Below are 18,894 nucleotides of genomic sequence, written 5' to 3' on the forward strand. Positions count from 1 at the left end.
ATATGTTCCAACCCAGTAGCTCTCCAAGGATCAAGGTGCTATGTGGATGTTTCAACGACGCCATACTCCAATTCCTCGGCCACCTCTATTGCTGGTCTGGGTATTTTCATTCTCAATTTTCAGGTACAACCAGCACAATCCATCTACGTCAGAGCCAAAATGCAGAACTGAAGGCGAAGCTGCAGCACTAGCATTAGGAGCTAAGATAGTTCAAGCAATGCAAATCTCTTCATGCACATTCTTTTCCGATTCACAACAATTGGTGCAGTTCCTTCACAAAGATAATCAGGACCACCTCTCTCATTGGAGGATGAAACCATACACCCAGATGTATGCTAACATCGCCAGGATCTATGGAGGCCCATCTATTCAAGATTAACATAACCTTCAACTCTACGGCAGATACTTTAGCTAAACAAGCCCAGGCCTCAACAGTTACAGAGTTAGCTCATACATGTAATAGATCAGCATGTGGCTCTCTCTGCTCTCTCCTTCAGGCTCTGCTATCTGTACATCAATGTACACATCTTTGCACCTTCTTGTTGCTTTTAATATAAGTCTGCTTGTTCCTTGTCACCAAAAAAAAAAGGTCTCCAAACTTTTCAGGTGGCGAGGGACTATGTCAAAGTAAGGAGCATCCATGGACAAGGATTTGGGACGCATGGCCCTAACATTCAAGAGATCAAGAGCAGGAAGGATAGATTCACAAGAGTGGAGTTCATTCATGAGGGCAGAACTAAAGATGGCAACGGGTCAGGTTTGGATCGGGTGGAGTCTCCGTGCACCCAAAACCGAAACCCGAAGTCGAAACCCGAAACCAAAACCAAAACCGATTCGGGTGGAAATTCAGCACCAAAACCAAACCCGCGGATACCCGAAACTCGAACGGATACCCGAAACCCGAATGATTATCCAAAACCCGTGGATATATAGACACATATTCACATATATAAACAAGATGTAACAAATAATAAATATTTTCATGAGTTAACTTTGAATAAATTTAATAATCTAAGTAAATAAATTATTATTATCATATTATAAAATATAAATATTAATTCCAAATGATTTATTTCGGATATCCATTGGATATCCACGGGTGGAAAACCAAACCCGAAAGGTTTCGGGGCCCCGAACCCGAAAACTGTGGACGAAAAACTACCACCAAAACCAAAACCGCTGGACCCGAAACCCGCGGATATCCGAACCAAAACCGACCCGCTGCCGTCCTTAGGCAGAACCTCCATTTTGGTGCTCATTGTTTAGCTAGAAGCTATGTTATTTTTTTGGTAGGAAGATATGTTTGGTTTATTTCGCCTCCTGATGGAGTCTGTACTTCTTATGCCCTGAAGACCGACTCTTTTGCTAAAAAAAAAAGCAAGTAAAATTGGTCATACAATATTGAAATTACGAAAGAGAAGGAAATGTTTTTGCTATAAAATGTCTACATGAGAATTAAGATATAAAAATCTGTGATAGGTAGATAATAGGAGTGAAAAGAAAATGGATTGACAAAGCAAATATTTTGTAGAACTATCTATTGTGAATATAGTTTGTATAATAGTATTTATATAGCATTGAAGTATAAAACTACTCTATAGTTTCTTGGTTAGAACTGCTCTTAGAATATTTCTGATTTGGCAACTTACCAACGTGATAAGAGGGTCCAAGAACCCACAATACACAAGTACATGTTGCAGTCGCTGCTGCTGAACTTGCGCTACAAACACAAGTCAGGGCATAGCAGCAGCAGAACAAACGAAATGACTCATGGTGACATTGCATTGCAAGGTAGATTCTTGTATACATATGTAGCTACATACTGTACCACCCACCAAGAAATATATTGCACTCTGGTAGGTATTCTCTCAGAACTCAAAAAAACCTAAAAATCGCTCAACTGGACAAAGGACCAGTAAGATATAAAGAGGAGGGCCATAGGCGAATATATGCCCCCGGTGCATCAGGTGACTAGATCACTGAAGAGCATGTACAGCAGCATCACAGGCTAGTGTGACCAGATCACCTCCCCGCCACAAGACCACTGAACACTTGGCTGTTCCCAGCCTGTGTTGCCTCCCACTCGATAGAAGACAGCAGTATTTGAGAGAGCGTGATCACCACCTGCTTCATGTCCGGCCGTAGAACAGGGTCTTCGTCCACGCACTGTTTCGCTAGCATGGCCATCTTAGGAGAAGCATTTTAGGGGGTTCAGAACGACGAGCAAAGGTGCCGCAAAATGGGCTGGCAAGATAACTAGGAAAATCCTTGTCACTGCAAGAAGTACATGAGTTTAAAGTTCATACCTTGTACGCACAGTCATGAGGATACAGATCCCTTAGATTATGGTCAATGCAGTCTTTCAGGTTCCCCATATACGTTGAATTAGGACATTTCCTTAGAGCAGTTAACATCTGTGCAGTACAAAACCAAAGCTGCTTAAGACTTTTGCAGTAAATAAAAACAAATAAATTAGAAACTTGAACAAAGTTCAACAGAAGTTCTATGCCACTTCAATGGTAAGATAATGGTAAAGCCTATGGTACAACATTAGAAAGTCAACTAACACTGAACTGAAAACTTACAACTGATGCCAGTGAGCGTCTTTCAGAGTTTGAGCTTGCACCCATTCCTTCAGCTCTTGTAATCGCCTCCTTTCCAGATATTAACTCAAAAAGTACCACACCAAAAGCATAGACATCACTCTTTGTAGTTGCCAGGCCATCCCGCAGGTATCTAAAAGATCAATGAAAGATTGTTACCATGCCATAGTTAGAGACAGAGTTTGCTTTTAACTAAAACATTCACAGCAAATATGCACTTACTCAGGGGCCAGATAACCAAAAGTTCCAACAACCTTAGTGACAGAAGCCTCTGCATCACTGGATTTCACTACAAGTTTTGCAAGGCCAAAATCTGAAATCTGTAAAGGCAGAAGATGCAATACACAAGGTATTACTTATTTAGTTGATGCAAGAAAAAGGGAACCAAATAATTTAAATCACTTAACCTTCGCTCTGAAGGAACCATCAAGCAAGATATTACTTGATTTAATGTCTCTATGAACATAATGATCTTTGGTGTGCTCATGAATGTATTCTAGTCCTCTAGCAGCATCAAGTGCAATTTGGACCCTAAAGATCCATGAAAGTGATGAACACCCTGGAAGAAAAAAATCAACAATGGTAAATCCTGTTGAGGTAGCATAATTAGGTGTTCAAACAAATGGTAGCATAGTACCAAGTGAGGCATAAAATATGAGTCCAGAACTACCGAGGACAAATAGAATTACGTGTTCTTAGGTGATCCCTAGGCAGTACTTGGCGGTCCAAGGCTGCCCATAGCATAGCGCAGACACCCTCCAACCCAAAAAGAGTGTCATTCTTGCTATGAATCTAGAGTTTTGGACAACAAACATTGTGGCCCACTCTTTTCTTTTAACATGTCATTTGATTTATGCAAGATGTAAATATTCACATAAAGCGTGCTCCCCAGTCCCCTCCTTCATTCCTTGCCTCCTGGAGAACATTTCACTCCCTAGGTGGTCTAGGTGCTAGGTGGAAGTATAATGTTCGCCTAGAGCCTGGAGACTTTTGATTGAAACACTGGTAAGTGGTAATACAATGTTCTGAAACCAGTAAACGTGACGTGAAATTTATTGTAAATTGTTTGACACGGGGGTTTCCAAGTCCTAATAAACTGAACAGCTTATGAACATGTTACTACTTTATAAAGCTGAAAGCCATATCTAAGAGCAAGAAAATCTTTCAGAAATCAAGTGTCAGATGAGGGTATACCCTTGCTTTCAGGATCATGTAGATGATTTTTGAGCGAACCATTTTGAGAGTACTCATAAACCAGGAAAAGCTCATCCTTACTTGCTGCATAGCCAATCAATTCTACCTTTGAGAAAACATGGGTCACACAATGAAAGTTCAGTAAACATGGAACAGCAATAAATGAACTTATACTAGGATTTTGTGATAAGCAATAAAATACCGTACCAGACTAGCATGATGAACCTTACAAAGAACTTTCATCTCCACTATGAATTCTTTTGTTTTAGTGGCCATCATTCTCTTTATCGCAACCTCCTGTAGACAACATTTTTTATTATTGAGAAGGCAATGACACAATGACAAGGAATATTATGCATACAAGTGGGCAGCTTCGATGTTGGACCTGGTCTCGGAGGACACCATAATAGACAGAACCATATGTACCATGACCAAGAAGATTTGCATCAGAAAATGAGTCAGTTGATGTGAGTATTTCTTCGTACGTAAACACAATAGGCTTCTCCCTATCAAATACGTCTGCTGCCACGCCTGTTTTGGAGGCTTGAATCAGTTATAACTGAAAGAAGCAAAATAAAAATAACAGTAGCTAATTTGTGCTGGTATTAATTTAATACTAATTGTGAATTTGTTGCCATGTATCTCAATTCAAATTTCCACTATATCCTATTTCAAGAAACTACTGGGTCCACCTACAGAACAAGTGTAGGCTTGAGAGCAGTTACTTGTGCTCCTTTTTATGGGAATGGTTAACAAACAGTAAACTGACCTTTGGGTACATTGATATGATGATCACCACCATCCGCTCTTGTTGGCTTTGCATTTCCAAATTGGCAACACAAGTATCTTCCAGAACCATAACAGAAACTACCACTCTTAAGGAGTTGAAACTTATGTCGGTCTGGACTCTTTCCCTGATTATTAGGATCTTGGGGATTATATCCAAAGAATTTCCATAGGACAAGTGCAAGGACAGCAATAGCAATTAAAGCAAGTGCAACTCCCATGCTACCAATAACCCATCCATAAGGAAATTTGGTCAAATGGTGATCTTGTGTCTCTGCAGTTGTATGCCAGAGGACACTTTGTTAGATTATCATAACAAGAATATTGTTAATTGTATATAATCCTCGGTACCAAAACTGACATTTTTCAATGATGATACTTTGCAGAGAAACCATAAAAAGAGTGACTAACTGAAAGGAAATCGAAATAAAATAAGCAAAAAAAAAAGGTGGAATATGCATAATGTAAATAACTCTGTCAGATTGTCACTGATTATTCTCAAACAACATCCAGCTTGCCTAAAGGTTACCCAGAAAATACAGCATACTGTATTACCACAAAATCATGGAATGGCTAAGTAAACCAAAACATCAACAGATGAATTGAAATTGTAACAACTACCTGAAAATATGTTTCAGGTCAGTATTAAATTATCACTCACAATGACTACCTACTCAGAACATTACAAAACGAGTTATAAATAAGAACAGCAACCTGACAATGTGTAATCTGTTGGCGCTGGGGCAGGAGCAGGAGGAGCAGGTAGTGTAACATACGCCTGTCCAGGAACTGCAAATTGGTACAGGACAATGAGGATGGAGTAGTCATTAAGGAACTCTTCCACAAACAAGTCTATTACAAACATTAGATGGAAATTTACAAGAAAATATATAAAAAAGGATTACACAAAGTAAGGTTTCCTTTTAAACATTGCAAGAAGAAAAAGAATTGTGTGAACAAGAATAATAACAGTGGTAAAGAAAAGCTAACACCAGGATGTAGGAAAAATAGATCATAGGCTTCAGCTGACCAAGAAAGTTGACATTGGATATTATTGGGAGGCTCGGCAATCAAATGCTGGAGAACAGGGCACAGAGCAGCACAGAGTGAGAAATTTAATGTATTATATTACTGCTATTATATATCTCAACTACTACATAGTATGCATGTAACTGGGTTCGATTCTTAATGAAGATTAGGTGCAGGGCATGTGTTAGTGCAATCACTCAATGTCACATGTACCTCCTTGTGCCAACCTAGAACTACATAAAAGCACACTACAAAATGCTGCTACCAGACCAGTAAGAGACTATTTTACTCCATTTAGTATGTAACTTCAAACTAATGAAGTTAGTTATACTAGTCTGTGGTGGTAGCAATTTTCAGGAACTTGTTTAGACCCACTGATGTCCAACAACAACAAGCTGAGTCGCAGCTGATCATTGGACAAGGAGTACCTGCCACTTCGCTAAAGAACACATTTGGCGTACAATTTTGACACGATAGTTCACCATGTCCACAGCATGGTCCTGGGACAATTGGTAATTTCCAGAGCTGTCACAAGATGTAAAACGTGAATGTCGTGGTACGCCTCACAAGCCCAGACCAATAAATCCAGAGGATCCGTACTTCATAAACGAGCAATTAATTAGAGATCCATGCTTGCAATTGCAACAACCCAACAAACTTTGAGACGGAAGGAACTACCAATCTTATCACAGCGAATTGAACAAAGAGAGAAACATTTGATCGACTTGTCCCAAATGATCGCAGACATTGGTATCACTGACCTGAGTTGAGTGGGATGTAGTACACCTTCCCCGCGGTGATGGGGTCGGGGCCGGCCATGGCATTGGCAGCCTCGATGGCATCCATGCTCGTCCCGAACCTACTCGACAGCGATTCCACCGTGTCCCCCTCGACGCCGACGTAGCTGAGAAGGTAGTTCCAGGGCCCGGACGAGCAGCCACAGAGCAGGTGGAGCGCCACAACCGCCCCCGGTCGCGGCGGCCGCTGCGCCGCCCCACCAGGCGGCGGCACGGCGAGGCCCGCGTACGCCGCGGCCGCGACATCGGCGGCGGTGGCATTGGGAGAGGAGGCCGTCGCGGAGGAGGGGATGGTGTAGGTGGTGTTGGCGAGGTAGGTGCGGGACGGGAGGCAGGAGCAGTTCTTACGCACGAAGGCGTACCCCGGGCTGGCCGCGGCGTCGGCCGTGAGGTCCCCCGGCGCAGCGTCGAACATGGACTCGAGCAGCGTGGCATTGGCGGCCCCCGCGCCGGCGGCCGGGAAGGCGAGGAAGGCCGTGCAGACGCGCGAGAGCTCGGAGCAGGCGAGCGCCGCCGACGTGGCGTTCTCCCCGGCAGCGGCGGCGCCGGAGACGCCGAGGCCGAGGAGCAGGAGGAGGAGGAGGAGCGGAAGGAGGCGGTGGGGCGGCATTGGGGGCTGCCTAGGGTTCTGGCCTCGAGGCGACGAGGTGGTGGTGGGGCATGGGCATGGAGGGTGGCAGGCAGACTGGCCGCGGGCAGTGGCGAACAGAGTTGAGCAACGCTGGATGCTTCGCGTGGTCGGCTGGGGAAACGGGACGCCGCTAGTAACAGAACGCGGTTATAATTAGCGCGCACGGCCACGAGCCCACGAGGCGAAGGGCAATCGCGGTTCGCGCGGGCGCCGGGCCGCCGGGCCAGGGGAGAGGATGGCAGTATGGCACTGTCGGATTTACCTTAATGCCCCTGTCTGTCATTTTCCCTTTTGCTTGTCCGTGGATGAACTGCCTGTTTAATAGTAATGCAAATATCAAACGGAAAAAGATAAATTCACTCGAGTGCTTTGAGGCACTTGAATTTTAGTACTCACTCCATTGATCCATTCTAATTTATAGATTGTTTGTTGTCAAAAAAAATTATAGATTGTTTTCATATTTCTAAATATACAACTTTTTTATTATATACCTAGACACACAGACCTATATACTTAGAAAAAAACAAAATAAACAAGTATAATTTGGACAGAGGATGGTACTATTTTAGTACTTGACAAGCACTACAAATTATTCCGTTCAATAAGCTTGCGCACAAGTGATTGCTACACAGCAAACACATACAACTGTTGTGCAATAATCATCAAATACAAAATATTGGTAGGTGATATGGGAACAAGGCAACAATTTGTAATGGTGATGGTTGGTGATAGTGAGGATTGATGAGAGTGCCACATGGAAATGAGGATTACACCTCTACGGCAAAAAAATTACATACGAGGGGCTTTTCTCTAGAAACATAGTACTACCGACACTAAGGAAAATCCCATAAGAGGTTAGGTTGAGAAAAATATAAAATATCGATATAGCAAATAGCAAAAAAACATTGTTAGAGAAGCAATGTTACAATATTATGTATTGATATTTGGTGTCATAAATGTTGACTTTTTCTCTACATTTAGTCAAGTTTAAAACAAAACATCATTAGGTTGGTTACCAGATGGAGTTAGTGCAAATTATTTGGTATGTACGTGGCTCACCTAACACCCATTCTTGAAGGTACAATTATATGGTACATATATGGATCATTCTTGAAGGTAAAACTTAGGCCCCATTTGAATCTTTCAGATTTTGAGAATCTAGCAGTAGAAAAATCGCACAATCATAATATCTCATCCAAACAACATAGATTTTAGAGGAATTAAACTCACTCAAAATCCACTATTGGAATTCTTTTTTATCTAGATTCTCAGAACCCCTTTAGATTCAAACGACGCCTTATTACCTGTACAACGACGGTGCACTCTAGGCGATGGACCGGAGAGGGAAAACGTGAATGCGTTAAGAAACCCTCGATGCACACTCTAGACTAGTCTCAATAAGAATATTCGTAGTGTTGTTTCATGACCGACATGTCATATAGGATAAAAATAAATATGGATGAAACACATGCTCTAAGTGAAAAGTTTCATTATATGATTTCATGGACATTTCATTTCATGACTCATAGAAAGTTCATACTAAGAGAATTTTATCCTTATAAAGTTTTTTTTTCTTTTTACAAATATTGCCACGTCATCAAAATGGCTATAAAATGAAAGTTTGATAAAACTCCCACCAACGCTGAGAATGACCTTAGGGGCAATGTCGGAATAACAAATTATTCGTGCGAGGATCAAGGCATGCACCACAAAAACAATGAGAGCGTTGCTATAATAGGTGCCCAATCCGGTACCGCACAATTAACGAGCCCCTGTCATGTGTCCCTTGGACAGTATTTATAGCCTTTAAAATGGTTAGCAGTCCAAAAGCACCCGATGATGCCACATCCTCAAAGTGCCATGTTGTGAGCCTGTGATAGATTGACACACTCACACACTGCATGGACTACTACAGGAAAAAGGCCATGGTTGCGCTATTGCCTCCTGCTCACTGACAGTTTCACTGCCCACCACACGTCGGTAGCCATTGTCGCGCTTGCGCCTGGGTCCAATTTTATGGCAGGATGGAAATCACGTCATTTTTCCCCTACAATGTGGTACGCATCTTTAGCAGGCTCTAGCTCCTAAGATACACCTCCGGCTCAGTTATGTGAAAAAGCTACAGTACCTATCTAAAGAAGCTAGAGCTCCTGTAAAAAAAACATTTTGTAAAACGCCTCCTTTTTCTAGATTGAATGAAATACGTCAAATGTTCATAGTCAAATTTATTTAACGTTACTTTATTAAGTATATTCTATAATCAATTAAAAAGGACTCTGAAACAATTAACTTCTCAGAGGGGTGAGATGTACAGGATCGTTATTTTGGATGGAGGGAGTACACCAGCAAATCTTTTTCACGGTTCCAGCAGCATTAACTAGGCGAGCACGGCAGGAGCACGGGGTAGCTGGACGTCGCCAGATAAAACGGCTGGGCCCGGGCCGGGTGCGTCCGAAAGGCCCCGCACGTGGGGTGGCCCGTGGCCGACAGCGACAGGGCTGGCTCCAAATCCACTCCACGGCAGCGACGACGACGAGGTGGAGCCGCAGCCGCCCGCTGCCACGCCACTCCCGCTCTCGCCGCTGGCAATCGCTACATGCTGGGGCCAAAAGGCTGGATATTTTGAGGGTTTTTCAGTGCGGTCCGTACGCGCGCGGCCACATATTTTCGCTCGATCCCTCGATCAGAGATCTGCTTGCTAGTATAGCTTTGTTGACAGGCGGTAAACTTTATCGAAGCAACTAAACGGGGCTTAACGACTCCCAGAAGCTAAAAGCAGCAGCTCGCGTGCGTGCGCAGCTGGCGCGGGCACCAGCTTTGGGCCTTGGCTTGGTGTTTCTATACGGCGATCGAGTAGGCACCTACTGGCGTGTACTTGATGTCCGAATATTTCAACGGATTAGGTGGATTGTACGAGTACATACTACTGTAGTACCCAAATGGTAGGTGCCTATATAGGCGGCACTGAGAGCGGATGTGGATCATGTGGAAGCAGCAGCTTTAGTTTAGTATGCCACATGGATTGAGATTTTGGTGGATAACAACGTATCCAAGTGAGGGGTACGTACACGTACGACGCCAGGGCCAGTGTTGGGCACTATGACTGGATTGCAACTTGTGGCGCACTGATGGAAAAAGTAGGAGTCCTGACTAATGAGCTACAACCCGATGCCAAAGATTGGACAAATAAACCTGATGGAAATTGACGACAAACTATGGAACCAACGGCAACTTCACTGTGCACAGTGCATCTCATGGTCATGCCCGCACCCCCCCCCCCCAACCCACCCCCGCGCCCGGGGCAGGGCAGATGCGGAGATGCCACATGCTTCTAGAGACCTAGTAGACGCCATATTTTGCGGCGCCCGCACGTCGTCCCCAGTTTGCTAGCTAGCTTCGTCGTACAACCTGTGGGCTGTGGGCTGTCGCGGACGGCGGACCTATGGGCTATGGCCGCAAAGGCCTGCGATGTCCGTTGCTGCCGCCCGCCTAGCTGCCGAGCCGAGAGTGTTCCTGGATTACCGGATGAAGGGGATGTTTGGTTGCTAGCCACCATCTACCACAACTAACTTTAGGCAAGTGTGGTAAGCCACAAAAAGTGTGGCTAACAAATTGGTTGCCACACTTTGCCATGCCTAAAGAAATCTTGCCACACTTTTTAACTTTATGACATGTGGAGCCCAAAAGAATCATGCCTAAGCTTAGTTGTGAACCAAACACTTACCAACTTGGTCAAACTTGCCTAAGGTAAAATGTGGTAAATTGTGGCTAGCAACCAAACAGCCCGAAGACTGCACACCGCGCGGGCACTCGCCCGCTTCCCCGGCGCGGACCACGCCAACAGCCAGCGTGTCCCCGTACGCGTGCCACGCTTTCACGGGCGGCGTGATGCCCGCCGCTGCGCCCACGCACGCACTCGTTCCGGTGTTTAGTTCCGAAAACGTTTTAGGAAATCTAGCAATTTCGTTTTTATTTGACAAACATTATCTAATTATAGAGTAACTAGGCTTAAAAGATGCACCTCGTGATTTACAAGTAAACTGCGTAATTAGTTTTTATTTTTGTCTATATTTAATACTTCATACATGTGGCGTAAGATTCGATGTGACAGAAAATCTTAAAAAAAAATTGGTTTTTTCTGGGTGAACTAAAGAATGCCCTATTCTACCGACTACCGCTACCAGCCGCCGTGCAGGGCGCAGGACGGCTTCGGCTTGGCGAGATCGACGCCCGACGAGGCAACGGGGAGGCGCGATTCGATCACGAGCGCGCGCCTGAAGCTGAAGGACGACGCCCGACAGTATTGCGGGCACAGCTACGCAACGCGAGGACGGCCGTACAGAGCAAGTATAATAATAATAATAGGCTTAGACTAGTTTCAATAAGAGTGTTACGTATATTATAGGGTCATTAAATGAAGGAGTTTCATTACTCCCTCCGTCCACGAAAGAATCAATTTCTAGAATCCGTGCCAGTCAAATTTTTTAAAGTTTGACTAACTTTATAGAAAAGAGTAACAACATTTATAATATAAAATACACATTATATGAAAATATATTCTATGATGAATCTATTAATACTAATTTGATACTATAAATCTTAGCATTTTTTCTAGAAATTTGGTCAAAGTTTAAAAAGTTTGACTTATGACAACTCTAAAAATTGACTCTTTCGTAGACGGAGGGAGTAGATGAGAGAGGAGTTTCATCCCTATGAAACTTATATGGCTCGGTTACCTAGTTTATAATCTTAGTAATTGTACCATAAAACTATATATTGAGATTGTCCTTAGAGCACTCCCAATGCAGAAACTATCATGGTTTCTATAGACATTAATTGTAGTGCCACCTAAGCATTTTGGTGATGTGGCAAGATAGTTATTGAAGAGAGAGCAGAAATCATAGAAACTGGGTCTAAGTTAGAAACCATACGAAATCCAAGACATGAAGTGATATTATTGGTTGAGAATAGAGAGAGAATGAATGTGATTGGATAAAAAAATATTCTATAAAAACTATCCATTGGGACCATAGTTTCTATAGATAGTATCTATAAAATTTAATAGGTATAGAAACTATGTGTAGTTTCTAGTATTGGGAGTGCCCTTATAACCAAGCTAATGCTGATATGAAGAAGATAGATAAGTATGAGACAACTTATTGTATAACTTAGCTCTAATCTTGACTTATAGCCAAACACTTGGCTCTATTATTGATCTTGCTCTTAACTTATAGCTCATACTTGACGGTATTATTAACCTTGCTTTTAGTTCCACTCGACTGTGCACCGTGCATGTACGTGCGTCCCTAACAGCGCGAAATACCACGGCATAGAACGGTCTACGAAAGCTGTCGATAACGGAGTTATGAATATAAAGGAAATTTGGTATTTGAAATATATCTCTCTCTCAAAATAGTAAATTTTTTATGTGGTAGTACTTTAAAAGAGGGGTCCTCCTTAACAAGAATAATTTAGCTAAGAAAGATAGTAACTGAGCTGCTTTTGTAGCAAGTCAGTGAGTATATCCAATACAATTTTTTAAGTGCCATTATGCACGTGTTCCTTTGTTTTAGGCATTCAATCTTCGTAGAGTACAAATCACTTATTTAATTTTTGGTCGAAGTAACACTATTGGAATCGTCGTTTTGTCTAGTATCTACGGCACTTGACAAATGACAAAAAAGCACTCGACAAAGATTCTCTAAAAATTTAATTAAATGAGGTAAATTAACTAAATATAGTAAATAGATTGAGAAAGGTATCAAACTTTCACATAGAGTCAAGGTTATCTTGGAGGCCATAAATTAAAAAAATTACCAAGTGTCCAAAAAAAACACTAAAAAAATATTAACTTTGCCTAGTGTCAAGATAAAACACTAGACAAACTGTTAACTTTAGCTAGTGTAAAGATCAAATACTAGGCAAAATGTAACTTTGTCAAGTGTCTGTCGAGTGCCTAACTTTGTCTAGTGCCGGACACTAGGCAAACGTCTGATTTGCCGAGTGATGAACACTAGGCAAACGGCTGCTTTGTCGAGCGCCGAGTTTTGCTGAGTGTCTAGCACTAGGCAAACCAATTTTGTTGTGTGCTTCTCTTTGCCGAGGACGACACTCGGCAAATTGCATCTTTGCTAAGTATTCGACAAATTATACTAGGCCAAACGTTCGATACTCGGCAAAGAGCACCTCTAATGTAAGGGGGGTCGGAATCTTACATTTTGTTATTGAGAGGCGCCGCAGCAATTTCCTAAGCAATTTGGCTTAGAAGAAATGATTTTATATTCAACAGTATAACAGTATAGCTAAACAAAACGTTTTTGCTGCTACTTTTTATAGGGATGCACTAACTCCTATTTTAGGCTCTATTGCAGCGTACTGATGACCATAAAGATTTTCGACGTGCCAATTTTTAAAAACTAGAGCAATGCAGTTATCTGCTTTATTAATTTCCATCGATGGCCTTTTAAATTTCGTATCGGTCAACAATATCAAACTCTCTTTTGTTTGCTTCTTAAGTTGTAATTTGGTAGTCTGATGTCTCTTTTTTTAATAGGTTTGACGATGGAACTTTCCATCATGTAAAAAGTTAACCATATTTTTGCGAACATGACATGTTTCATGAACGCGACCAACACTCGTGCAATAATGCGGATGGGCTAGGCACGGTCGGGACTTAAGGCCCACCACGCCCAAATGCCATCTTGTCTGTTGTCCTATGCTTTAGGCCCTATTTAGTTTGTCACCCAAAATTTTTTCATCCAGCTCATCGAATCTTTGGACACATGTATGAAACATTAAATATAGATAAAAAATAAACTAATTACACAGTTTAGTTGAAAATCGCGAGACGAATCTTTTAAGTCTAGTTACTCCATGATTCGCCTTAAGTGCTACAGTAACCCACATGTGTTGATGGCAGATTAATTATGCTTAATAAATTTGTCTTGCAGTTTCCTGACGAGATATGTAATTTGTTTTTTTATTAGTTTCTAAAAACTCCTCTCGATATTCTTCCGACACATCCGATGTGACACCTAAAATGATTTTCATCTCCAATCTAAACAGGGCCGTACCCTGTAGTAGAAAAGTGGAAGGAAAATCTCTTGTAATTGAACCAGTACGGAACTCCGGGTGCAGCACGTCAACAAAGTTGTTGAGTCTAGGTCATTAATTGTGCATTTGAAAAGGTTTGTTGCATTCATGCCAGTTTCAACAAGTGGTTACGGGTAAAATGTCCTAAAATATTTTTCGCGTGAGATTTCCTTTCAGCTAAACCGCTTGTAATCTTGCAATAACTTGAATGCTTGATTTTTTATCGATTTGAGAGTTGATGGAGTAAAATGTTTGTTTTTGTTATCCACCATGGAGGAAAAAATCAAAACATCAAGGTAAAAGTGACTTTTTGCGTCACATGCCCAAATAATTGTGGCCCAAACTATAAGGATGGCCTGCTGAGGCCGAAGATCCAACGAAAGCCCAATCTAATTTGAGATCTGACCCTTTTTCTTTTAAGACTTCGATCATGCTACCCACCATCCACCCTGTGGCTTCATTTGTGTTATAGACAGATACCTCGTCGAAGAAAAAGGTTTCTCTTATAACTATATTTGATATTTCCAACCAGTGCTTGTGTTGTACTCCGTATTGATTTTGCTGTAGCCCAAGCTGCCAATAGCGATTGAGTGTCTGCATCTACTACGACCACATCGAGCTCTATGGATGCGGAGGCCAAGAATGAAGAAGAGTCGTACCAGCCCCCGGCGAAAAGAATAATGCATTACGTGATGAGAGGGAGGGAGCACGAGGGACAGCGGCGGCGATGCCCTAGCTACGACGACGATCAAGGACAAGGATCAGGAAGCAGTCATGCCAAGGACAATGAGGAGGAAGCGAGCGAAACGTCGTCCCCGCCGGCGGCGGCGGCGACGACGACGACGACGACGGAGGGAAAGGCGAAGGGAGCATGCCACGACCATGATCGCTTCGAGTTCAGCGACGTGCTGCTCGCCCGCTTGTCCGAGATCCGCGCGTCGGCCCCGTGCTTCGTCGACATGAAGCGGCTGCACTCGACCGACGTCAGAGACGACCAGAACCGGCTGCAGTTGTCCGGGCGGAGCCCGATCTCCCAGATCTTCACGGACGCCGAGAAGGTCCGGGTCAGGACCTCGGGCGGCATGTCTGTGACGGCGTTCGATCGCCGGGGCCAGCAGTACGAGATGACGTGCAAGTTATGGAGGGACAAGCACTACCGGTTCATGGGGCCGGGGTGGAAGAATTTCCGGCAGGCTCACGGTCTGACGATACCCAAAGAAGCTCACCTGACACGGCGCGTTACGGTAAAGCTATGGGCGTTTCGCTCACGCGCGCTGCTGCTGCCCGAGGTCGAGGACGACGACGGCGAGGAGGAGGAGCCCGGCCACTACCCGGATGGCGCGCTGGGGCTGGTGCTGCTGCTTGTTGACGAGGGCGAGCAGGAAGAAGCGGCTGGTGGGGAGGAGGTGGCGACGCGTGACGGTCCAAGAAAGTTTCTGGAGCTGATGGCTGCAGTGGCGCTTTGGCTATTGTGGACAAGGGATGATGATGATTGAACGAAACGCGAACGCGCACGACGACGTCGAGATTGGAAAAGCACGCGTCGGGGTACCGGGTACGATTGCTTCTTGCTACCTCATCATGTTCTAGTAATCTTATTATATAGCATTTGAATCAAAAGTTATGTGGAATCATCAATTGGTTTTTGGACAGAGTCATCAATTGTAGGTTCTTTAATTTCAACATGCTCTCTCAGTCTCTCCTCTTATATAAATCTTTTCTCTCAAGAGTTTTCTGCACCAAAATTATTTTCGAAAGTGCTGCGACATCAAAAATATTTGTTCAATAAGTGCATGATCTATCTGAAGAATTGTTATTACAAGGCCAATGACTTGTCTGAATAGGGGGTATTTGAACCACAAATCAGTCTGAATTCAAACTAGTCCTGAGGATTCAGATGCCATTGGACAGTTGTAGCTTACATAACATAAGGGCAATGACCATGTCCACATTTCGTTAAGAGATGCCTTATTCGCATATACCCACATTGTGAATAGTTCAACAAGTGCATGACTTATTATCTGAATATAGTACAAGCTCAATCTTCTCACCTTTCTTGCACGTACGCGCGTGTGCGTGTGTGGTTGAATTTAAACCTTATGAGCCTCCAAGCACCACCAGCGTGATGCATGATAATAACATAGTGTTTTCGGAGTGTGTCGAGTTTCCTGTTGTTTGTTGATCACTTGATCTGAGCCTCCACGAATTTTATCTGCTTTGGACTTTGACGATTAAGAACCTTTTTCCTTAGAAAGAAGCGAGATTTTTCAATTCAAAAAGTTCAGGATGCAATTTTTAGGAAGGGTAAAGGTTGTTGTCTTGTGCTATTCGGATTTGTTGGACTGTGGTAGCTTGCCGTCAACTCTGCCCCCTGCACAGCGGCAGCCATGCCATGGTCAGGGGCGTCAGGCAGGCGGGACTCCACCGCGGAACCGCCAAATCCCCGCACGGGCCACGACGAAAACGGCGAAGCAAACGTGCGCAGGCGCAGCTGTCCCGGTCCCGGAGGAGCCAGGGGAAAAAAGCTGCATGCATGCCTTGCCGACGCCGACTGCCGTGCCGAACCAGCACAGCGCCGCCCAGGCGGCCAGGCTTCACCGGCGGCATCAGGGCGCGTGCATGCATGGCAACGTACGCATGCATGCATGGGCACGGGGCACCACATCACGCAGGCAGAGGCTGAGAGGCAGGCAGGCGTATATGCACGGCTGCATGGCAGTTGGCAGCGCGAGCATCGGAGGCGGCTCAGGTGGACCGGACCCCTGACCGTGCGGGCTGAGGAGGCCGACGATGCGAACTGGGCCTTGTTTAGTTGCCAAAAATTTTTCAAATTTTTTTTTCCAGATTCTCCGTCACATCGAATCTTTAGACGTATACATAGAGTATTAAATATAGATAAAAATTGAAACTAATTGCACAGTTTGGCATCGCAATCCAACCCTGCATTGTCCGGTGCACATCAATTCGGCCCCCTGGCCGTGGCTGCCTTTGCTGAATCATCCATCGGCCGTGTGTGCCCGGCTGCGGGCTGCCTGCACCGCGCCGCGCGCCTCATCATTTCGCGCAACTGCCGCTGCGGACGTGCGACAATAGACGTACTCTGCCGCGCAGTCCACACAGATCGAGCGACGACGACCGCGCGAATCTTTCTCCTATCTCCGCCGCGCGTGATCCGATCTGCCGAGTCTGCGTGAGCGAGCTAGTGCACCGTTGCGTTTGTCATGATGGTGGGTGCAAAGGACAGTCGACAACGGCACAACACGAACACATCATCCCTGGTGCCGTGCCGTGCTACCGCGTACCGCGCTGCCGCTGTACCGCAGGCTGGTGTTTTGACCAGCTAGCTCTGCCAGCAATCAGCGCAGCACGAACACGTCATTCCTGTTGAAAAGTTGTACAGCAGCTCCCGCTTGATCGTGTGAAACCCGTGCGACAGCTATTTTTTGGTCGACGTTGGTGTTGGCTGTCGGAGGGGCTACGTGTTTAAGGCCCTGTTTAGTTACTTCCAAAAAGTCAAAAAAATTGAGTTTGGGACAACTTTTTTTTGTATTTGGGAACTAAACAATACCTGTAAAGTTGCCAAAAATATATATACCTATAAACTTTTAGGTTTTGGGAGGTATGAGGCCTAAAACTGTATAAAATATTCTTAGGTGACATGTATGCTCTTACACTTGTTTGTTACAGACTACGGCTTTGTTTGGATGTTGTCGGATTCATCTCAATCCACATGGGTTGGAGTGGATTGAGGTGAAATTTAGTTCAAGTTCCACTCCAACACACCCCAACACATGTGAATTGATACGAATCCGACTACATCCAAACAGGGCCTAAAAGATTTGGCATGCATCTAAACACCAATCTGTGAATTTGCTATTTTAAAATTCATATGGCAAAAGGATTTGGGTTGTAAATTTTTTATATTATTTGGGAACTAAACATGCCCTAAGTGGTGAACAAGCTACACCTCAGCGAATATAGAAGTGATTTTTTGGCTACCTGTCAATTTGGACAGACGTTTCTTTGTTACATACCTGCACCGTACCACATTGCAGATACTTTTGTTCGTTTAGGACGAAGCAGGTAATTAAGGTGGCGATGAGGTGGAGCTTGCGTGTGTGAGCTTTGAGTAATCAGAGGGAGATCGATACCAGAGAGTGGGTGGCCGCTCTTTGTCGAAATTAATTACGCGGCACGCGATACTAGTTATATACTGCCGTGCTTTTCAGTTCCTGTGCTGGGTAACAGATTCTAAACTTGAAAAGAGTTAGAAAGTGACCCGCCGGATTAACATGACTAGATCAAAGGCCGGCCGCACGGTTGGATTAGCGATGGATGGGACCATGGAAGCGACGTACTACTCTCTATTCAATCAAAAGCATGCTTCGTCATCATGTGCTGTCAAACTTACTAATTTTCGGCTATTTATGTGAACATCTGCACTGAACTATAAAACCAACTCGGGGGCATTCATCTTCGAAAATTAAGCAATTTCCTAGATAATACGAGGGTTCTATTATAGGTCTATAACAACTTTACTAATTAGTGTCGAAAGCTACTATGCATGTAAGCATGTTCTGACCACTTGAAAGATCCAAAGTTTTTTTTTTCAGGAGAGTTGCACTAGCGTGTTTTGTTGCTCATATTAAAACTTGGTTAACGGGTCATAGCCTCATAGCTTATGGCAACATTAATGTTTATTCCAAGTTGGGAAAACACCGAGTTACAATATTTGAGGATGATTTTTTTTTACTCGGAGGTA

The 18,894-nt window shown here is 43.9% G+C and overlaps 1 protein-coding gene across 1 annotated transcript; it reads right to left on the minus strand.

Annotated features, from left to right (window-relative positions):
- Window positions 1,757-7,165, minus strand: LOC8075551 (lysM domain receptor-like kinase 3). Its single transcript, XM_021455270.1, has 11 exons — window positions 6,374-7,165; window positions 5,298-5,372; window positions 4,567-4,857; window positions 4,183-4,328; window positions 4,005-4,094; window positions 3,798-3,903; window positions 3,011-3,162; window positions 2,826-2,923; window positions 2,586-2,736; window positions 2,307-2,414; window positions 1,757-2,187 (listed from the first exon to the last, which is right to left on the minus strand). The coding sequence occupies exons 1-11, from the start codon at window positions 7,017-7,019 to the stop codon at window positions 2,023-2,025; spliced, it is 2,028 nt and encodes a 675-aa protein (XP_021310945.1). The 5' UTR covers window positions 7,020-7,165; the 3' UTR covers window positions 1,757-2,022.

This window comes from Sorghum bicolor, chromosome 3 (assembly GCF_000003195.3).
Source record: "Sorghum bicolor cultivar BTx623 chromosome 3, Sorghum_bicolor_NCBIv3, whole genome shotgun sequence".
NCBI lineage: Eukaryota > Viridiplantae > Streptophyta > Magnoliopsida > Poales > Poaceae > Sorghum > Sorghum bicolor.

Bases quoted from the DNA above. Each gene is read 5' to 3' on its own strand.
- LOC8075551 (XM_021455270.1), bottom strand. From the start codon at position 7,019: ATGCCGCCCCACCGCCTCCTTCCGCTCCTCCTCCTCCTCCTGCTCCTC. The intron at 3,904-4,004 runs GTACGGTATTTT...GTTTTCTCAAAG, and splicing joins AGGTTCATCATGCTAGTCTG to GTAGAATTGATTGGCTATGC. The intron at 2,188-2,306 runs GTATGAACTTTA...GCTTCTCCTAAG, and splicing joins CTCATGACTGTGCGTACAAG to ATGGCCATGCTAGCGAAACA.